The sequence below is a fragment of the Babylonia areolata genome, chromosome 10 (genome assembly GCF_041734735.1).
Source record: "Babylonia areolata isolate BAREFJ2019XMU chromosome 10, ASM4173473v1, whole genome shotgun sequence".
In the NCBI taxonomy this organism is placed as follows: domain Eukaryota; kingdom Metazoa; phylum Mollusca; class Gastropoda; order Neogastropoda; family Buccinidae; genus Babylonia; species Babylonia areolata.
The window spans coordinates 24,444,752-24,453,091 of NC_134885.1; the positions used below are offsets into that span (position 1 = coordinate 24,444,752).

General features: G+C 43.3%; 1 protein-coding gene across 1 annotated transcript in view; it reads left to right on the forward strand.

Annotated features, from left to right (window-relative positions):
• The first annotated feature begins 719 nt into the window (after nucleotides 1-719).
• Nucleotides 720-8,340, forward strand: part of LOC143286902 (peroxisomal leader peptide-processing protease-like) — a 21,924-nt gene continuing 14,303 nt past the window's right edge. The window contains exons 1-4 of the mRNA XM_076594833.1: nucleotides 720-1,071; nucleotides 4,214-4,908; nucleotides 6,273-6,533; nucleotides 8,133-8,320. Coding sequence (XP_076450948.1) covers nucleotides 4,235-4,908; nucleotides 6,273-6,533; nucleotides 8,133-8,320 — 1,123 coding nt within the window. The 5' untranslated portion in view covers nucleotides 720-1,071; nucleotides 4,214-4,234. The remainder of the gene's footprint in view (nucleotides 1,072-4,213; nucleotides 4,909-6,272; nucleotides 6,534-8,132; nucleotides 8,321-8,340) is intronic.

Here is an 8,340-nt window from a genome sequence, read left to right on the forward strand (position 1 = left end):
CATGATCTTCCACAGTCCCTCTCTACTCACGGTGTCGAAGGCCTTAGTGAGGTCGACATAGGTGGAGAACAGATCAGCATTTTGCTCCTGACATTTCTCTTGCAGCTGCCTTGCAGCAAACACCATGTCGGTGGTTCCGCGCTCTTTCCGGAATCCACATTGGCTCTCAGGCAAATGACCTTGGTCAAGGTGTGCTGTGAGGCGGTTTAGTAGGATCCTGGCAAGTATCTTGCCTGCGATGTAAAAGAAAACATATATGTATCCCACAAATAAAAGGAGACCGATATTGAAGGGGACATAAAAAGGCCGTGAGGCCTAGGTAGTCAAATGCCAGTCCCTACACTACTACTACTGCTACTACTACTACTACTACTACTAAAGGTAATCTAAAATCTACTTCCTTACAGAAAACGTTGTTCGTTGAGTTTACGGTAGCAGCCGGCTTTTTTTTCTTCTGATTTCCTGTATTTGCTTTCTTGTTTATCTGCCTGTCCCCCTTGTCTGGTTATTTGCTTTTATGAAAAGTAATGAAAAAAGCCTTAACAACCGCAAGGCATAATTGTCATTGTAACTTGACATCTTCCACACAATCATATTTCTTTTCCCCCGTAAAGACTGGTTTCGTGGTAAAAATCGAGCTTACCCCACTGAGCAAACAAACACCGACCATTTTTAGGAACGCGAAGAACTCGGTCGACGAGACTGGCTGGCTGGCTTCGCACACGCAGACGTTTGAGTCACCGACAGGACAGTCAGTCTGCCCCTCGCGTTAGAACATCTGTCTGCGTGAGGGCAGTCATGTTTCATTTCTCTTAGGGGAAAAGGAGACGTTGGCTGTTCGTTGATATTTGTTGTGACTGGAGCTTAGTTGACAAGAACTAGTGTCTGTCACGAGTTTATTAATTTAATTTTGCATGAAACGAAGAATATAGGAAACAAAAACTTGAAAGCAAGCATCGAGAAAGAAAAAGAATACTCGTGGACTTCGGTCAACGAACTGGATCAGTCGATACACTCACAGGGCTGTCAGTCCTGGTCATCTTGAAGAAATTGATACCGCCGAACGACAGGGTAACAGTGTGTTTTGTTCATGGATAAATTAAACGCGACGATTAATTTTACTTGTGATACACACGCAGGACGCAGGTTTCATGTTTGCAGGGAAGTAACCGGGCAGACGATCACATGAATTGAGACTGCCCCCCACAGAACTCGGAGACATGTATCAGAGGTTCGAACCCCTTTCACCCCCCCCCCCCCCCCCCCCCCCTTCCCTCTCACCGGTATGATTATGTTTGTACGGTGAATAAAAAAACAATTATATTTCCACTGTCGCTTTGTCATTTCCCTTACCCATGATCACAAATATCGGTGAGTGTAAAAACGGCCACGCACCCAGCCCACGAACGAAGATCACGAATACACCCATTCTGAGTATTAAAAAAAAAAAAAAAAAAATCATCATATATTAACATTAACGCCAATGTATGATTGTCTAGCTGTCGTGTCTGGCTATGACTATCAGAACAGTCGTTGCCCAACTTATAGCCCCATTCTCACGGCCAGATGGGTTTTAGAACAGTCAGCAAAGATCAACTCGTTCCCATGGTTGCAGTACCAAGAGCCAGTCATATAATATTAGTGTCTATGAGCCAGTGCGATTTTGCTCGCCTCTTAGTTTGAGAGCCATAGACGTTCAGAAATAAAAAAAACTTTGCAAAGCAGAAACCATTGATCGAACAGCTCTCACTTCACTGCAGGCTCAGCTGTAAGCTTAAATGTCAGTCCCCCTTATAAGCTGAGCAAGGCAGACCCAACAATATTGTGCACGCCATCACCTAATGTCATTTTTTGCGCCAGCATTTGAACTGTTGAAATAGCAATGCTAATGCCAGTACCATACATGTTTAATTTTCTAATTCATGCCAGTACAAGTACCAGTACAGTGTTCAATACTGAAGCCAGTACTGTGTTCATGATAGGCTCATGAGCCAGGCCTGACCAGTGTGCTAGTGTTATGCCTTTGTCAGACGTCTACTTTTTTTTCTTCTCCATTACACATGAGGTGTGTATTATTTTATTTCTACCCCCTGAACACCTTTGAAGTGAAAGTGAACTGAATCGGGTGATAGCTGGTCCCAAACACAAGAATTATTGTGAAGAGAAGTGCCCATCATATGTTGACTGACATCACCTTGTCCTGGAGAATATTGATACCCCTCCCCCTCTCTCATTGTGTCTGTTGTGCACGGAAACAGTGCAACAACGGATCTGTGTGTACAGTTATCCACTCAGCCATGTGTACTGTAGTGATCTCATCTCATCTCATTTAATGTTATTCTTTATGATGAATTATCATTACAAAAGTGCAATCATTATAAGATGATATATTTATTGCCTCATTGAGAGAAATTCCATCATCTTGTCCTTGTTCATATTTTAACAATTGTGTTTCTTCCTTTTGAAGTATCACAGTATGCATAACCTCATACAGTGTCATACTGCATTATCAGTTTGCTAAGCAGTTGCATCATAGCACCATTTTATTACACCATAACATACTAATGGTTCTTTGATTTGTTGTCCACCATTTTTATTCACTATTATGCTATTCAGTGATGTTACACAACCCACCCCCACCCCCCAACAAGGATAGTAAACATTATCATACAATATTTAAGAATATCCTGCGTATGTTCATCATTAAACATGAAGGTGGAGTGTTTGTTGTTATTGTCATAGAGTGACATAAATTTGTGACATATTCGGTGCATATCTGTTATGCATGTGTGGGTGTATATGTGAATGTGTGTCTTCATGTTTTACATCTATCTGCTTATTTATCATCATTGTTATCTTCTTTCTTTTTTTTCTTTTTTTTTTAACATTATAGTTATTATTTATTTATTTCTTTGTGTAAGCTTATCTATCATTTATTCACCTTTTTTTTTTCCCCCTCAAGGCCTGACTAAGTGCGTTGGGTTACGCTGCTGGTCAGGCATCTGCTTGGCAGATGTGGTGTAGCGTATATGGATTTGTCCGAACGCAGTGACGCCTCCTTGAGCTTCTGAAACTGAAACTGAAACTGTGACATAATCACTCTGTATTGTGCATCATCTTCACACAATATTTCTAGCTAATATCATACAACATACAAGATTGTGCCATACAAATAATTACAGTGTCAAGACATGACATTGACATGCCATATAACAGGAGGAAGACATCAAGACATAATCACACTGATGATAATGATACTAATATTGGATAATAATGATAACACTTTATTCAGAAACCTTTACAAAATACATTCATAACACATTGCAACAATGCACACCAAAAAGTACCTGGTACACTGTACACACAAGTAAACACAATGAGTACATACAAGCATACATTCAAACATACGGTATACATATCCACCCACCCACGCTCCCATAGATTTAAATAAAAATTGTAATCCTTTTGGCCCATTTGGGGTGTGGTGGATACAATAACAATACATACACATAGAATCACAACTTCAGTGTCCAATGGAATAATCAAAGCATATGCGTACACACTCTCTCTCTCTCCACCCACTCACCCATAGATTTAAAAAAGAAAAAAGAAAAAAAAAAGTAATCCTTTTGGCCCATTTGGGGTGTGGTGGATACAATAAGTGAATAACAATACATACACATAGAATCACAACTTCAGTGTCCAATGGAATAATCAAAACATATGCGTACACACTCTCTCTCTCCAACCACTCTCCCATAGACTAAAAAAAAAAAAAAAAAAAAAAGTAATCCTTTTGGCCCATTTGGGGTGTGGTGGACACAATAACAATACATACACATAGAATCACAACTTCAGGTACAAATGGAATAATCAAAACATGCGTACTCTCTCTCTCTCTCTCTCTCTCTCTCTCTCTCTCGTCCATGCCCAGGTTTTCTGATGGACACCCCCAGTCATGAAGTTGATCACTATCCCAGTATTTTTACATCAAAAAATCTTATTAAGTTTTTTTCACTTTCCCAGTGTATTTTGGTGTTGTATTAATCTTTTGTCACAACAGATTTCTGTGTGTTAAATTTGGGCTACTCGTCCCAGAGAGAGTGGCTCACTACAGTGTAAGCAATATTCTTTTTTTTTTTTAAATTTTTTAATTGTTATGTAAAAATCAGATTGCTTTGTCAACTCTGTAAAATTCCACATTTGTGTTCAGGAAAGGGGAGAGAAGAGAAAGATGTACAACCCGGCCTGTGTGGTCAACCTTCACCTCCACCACCCACCACCCCGCCGCTCCCCCCAACCTGCCAAAACTACAAGCCCCCGAGCTCCTGAAGGCACATGTTGTGGGATTCTGATTGACACAGAAGGGGGTCTCGTCTTGGCCCACGCCTCCTGCCTCGGCCCCCTGCTGGAACGGGGTGACCTTGACCTTGACCACGACACCCTGTCCTTGACCTTGAAGGAGGACTGGAGGTGCGAGGTGCTCCTGCAGCGGAAGGAAGAAGGGAGAGGTTCTGAGCGGCAGGTGGGGGAGAGAGTGTCTGGAGTGCTGGTGAGCACCGTTCCTGGTGTGGACACTTCCTCCCCCCACACCCCCCATGTCGATGAACTGAGTGATGAAGATGGGGGCGTCTCCGGGAGGCGGGGACTGTCGGAGAGCAAGGTTATTATAACCCCCCGTGCTTTTGAGAGGTTCCCCAGTACTGTTGTCCACCTTTTCCACTGTCCTCGCCTGAGGGAGTCCTTAGAATCGCTGATGCCTGACCCAGCTTGGGAGCTGTTGGACAGAAAAGACGTCAAAGCAGATAACAACAACAACAGCATTAATAACAACAACAACAGCAGCAACAGCCACAAGAGTTGGGAGGCAGATGAACAGAGATTACTGAGCTGTTTCATTGTCATCAGGTATTTTGGTATTGCGGTGTATGATGAGTGTTGTGGTGTGATGTGATGTTTTTTTGTGTGTGTAGATATTTTTGTTGAATTGCCTTTGTGCGTTTCAGTTGGGTTATGCTTACAGGTTTACAAGTTGTCATTTTAAATGAAGAAAGCTGCTTCTTTTTGTCATTGGTTTTTTTTTTTTTTTTAATGAATATTTTACTCATAGGTTTTTGCAATGTACATTGCAGTTTAGCTTGTTTTCCATGGAAATGCACTTTGTAAATTATATCATTAATGTTATTATTGTTAGTATTATAAGTACAAACTCTGATTCAGTGCATGAATCCTAAAAACAAAGGTTACAACATCATTCTGGGTTGGGATTCACAGTCACCAATATCGAGCAGGCAATCGAGGAAACAAAATTTTTGATCTTGTTGTTCTTCTTTGTTTTTTGTTCGTGGGCTGCAACTCTCCCGTTCACTTGTATATGCACAAGTGGGCTTTTATGTGTATGACAGTTTTTACCCCACCATGTAGGCAGCCATACTCCGTTTTTGGAGGTGTTGTTGATCAATATGCGACGATACATTCATGGACCTTAGGCCTAGAGTTCACTCCTAAGTGGGATCCCTCAGGCAGGAGGAATGGAACCTTCAGACTGACAAGGTTGCTTCACATCTGTCCTGACCTGTTGTAGGAAACTGGGAAGAGGAGACTGTTCTCGGCTGGCTGTGTTCTGGTCATTGTTATTCTTTTTCTTCTTCTTCTTCTGCTTTCGTGGGCTGCAACTCCTACGTACACTCGCATGTACACGAGTGGGCTTTTACCGTTTTTACCCCGCCATGTAGGCAGCCATGCTCCGTTTTCGGGGGTGTGCATGCTGGGTATGTTTTTGTTTCCATAACCCACCGAACGCTGACATGGATTACAGGATCTTTAACGTGTGTATTTGATCTTCTGCATGCGTTTACACACGAAGGGGGTTCATGTCTGCACATATGCTGACCTGGGAGATAGTAAAAATCTCCACCCTTTACCCACCAGGCGCCGTCACCGTGATTCGAACCCGGGACCCTCAGATTGAAATTCCAACGCTTTAACCACTTGGCTATTGCGCCCATCTGGTTATTCTTTTTATTCTGAAAAGTGAAGAACCTCCATGGTGTGTGTGCCATGTGACCAACCTCTGAATGTCAGGCGTCTTCTGATCGACTGCTGGGATCTGCATGATACCAGACATTTTACGGCTAGCTCCATGAAGATCCTGTTCCAGGATGTTCCCCCTCCCCCCTCCCTTATTTCAAATTATTCTTGTTCTTCTTCTTCTTATTAGTATTGTTATTGTTATTATTACTATCATCGTTGTCGTTATTTAATTCGATCAGGTTGCAGCAGTGGCAGCCGTACATCTCTCCACTCCCAATTCGTTCCACAACGGACTGCGCTGTTGGGGAGACAGTGGAGGTCTGTTCCACTCCCTTTGGTGGGCTGAAGGCCCAGGCTTTCTTCAACTCCTACAGCCGGGGGGTCGTCAGCAACCTGGCCGGAAAAGACAACTGCTTGCTGCTGTCAGATGCCAGGTGCATTCTGGGAGGAGAGGGTGCGCCGTTGTACACTTTTCATCGTCATGGTTCTTCGTCAGTCAGGTGATTCCCCCCACCCCCAGTCTTCATCATACATAGCAAGAGCATTTTTTTGAGTGGTAGTGTTTTTTTGCGTTGTTTTTTTTTTGGTTGTTGTTGCATTTGTTAATTCTAGAGAAGGATATGTTTCAGTAAATTACACATACTTAACCGTGACCCAACTTGTGCAGACTCTGGCAGGGGTCTGACATTCCTGTCCTGTGCAAACTACTATCCGCCTATGTGGAGCAAACGAAACTACGCGTATAGCTTTTATCTATTGTTTCACACAAAATCAGCAATGTCATATATAGACAGATAAATAGGATTAGATTAGATTTGATAGACACATAGATAGATAGGTAAACTGATTGACAGATAGATAGTTAGATATTGTGAACTCATAGATAGATAGATACAGACAGACAGATTTATTAGATAGATAGATATTTTGAAACCTCCATAGTTAATACACCTATCCCTGTAGTCCCAATATTTCACAGCTATAACTTTGCAGTCTTTTTAGTTATCACCCTGTAGATCACATCAAAGTCAACCCCTGTTGTGCTTTTTCCACACATCTGCTATTCTATAAACAACCCATGATTCACAGCATGTACATCAGTGTCGTACTCATGAAAAAGGTTTACACAGTCTACCCGGCGTGGTACTGCGCCCTTGGGAAAGGCACTTTACTCCGATCGTCTTCACTCTACCCAGTTGTGAATGGCTACCTGACTTAGGTTTGGGAAGGTTAAAATGGCGGAATGAGACGATTGGCCTCCACCTTCCTATTCCAAGCTCTACAGTGGATATGAATTCACTGCCCCAATAGCCACAAAAGGCGCTGGGACCTTTAACCAGATTTTGCTGGAAAAAGAGGAAGCTAGACAGGAATACAGAGGGGAGGTAACCTACTTCCGGGAGGTTATCGGCCGTAGCTACTTTCATTTTCTCCGCATAGGCGGATAGTAGTTTGCACATGGCAGGAATCGGACTCCCTGCCGGGTCTGCACTAGTGGTTCATGGTAAGTATGTTAGATAAACGTAATTTTAGGAAAAAAATTTCCTTTTATTGTATGTGGCTGTGCATTGAGCGCACCATGTTTTCAGAACACACCGATGAAGAGGGAGATGGAGGGAGATGGCTGTAAAAGTCTATGGGACCTTTCAGCTTTTTAACCTTGACCTTGGAGGTACACATGGTTCTTCTTCTTCTTCGTCGTTCGTGGGTTGCAACTCTCGCGTTCACTAGTATGTTCATGAGTGGGCTTTTATGTGTATGACTGACCCTATCATGTAGGCAGCCATACTCCGTTTTCAGGGGTGTGCATGCTGGGTATGTTCTTGTTTCGATAACCCACCAAACACTGCCATGGATTACAGGGTCTTTAACGTACGTATTTGATCTCCTTGCCTATACACACAAAGGGGGTTCAGACACAAGCAGGTCTGCACGTATGTTGACCTGGGAGATGGGAAAAATCTCCACCCTTTACCCACCAGGCACCGTTACTGAGATTCGAACCTGGGACCCTCAGATTGAAAGTCCAACGCTTTAACCACTCGGCTGTTGCACCCATCAAACTACACATGGTTAACCTGTGACGTACCTGTGGCCAGGTGTGTGACAGGTGTAATCGTGGCCAGCCTGTGCTGGAAGAACCAGGAGTGGGTGGGGTTCTGTGTGGCCTGTGACATCGCCGCCGTGTTGCAGAGCGCTCCGACAGTCCTCAGACATCTCCATAGGGACCGCTACGGCCTGGTGTCACCACTGCCACAACCTCTGACCGGCCGCTTGGCATCGCACGGTGTGTGTGTGTGTGGGAAC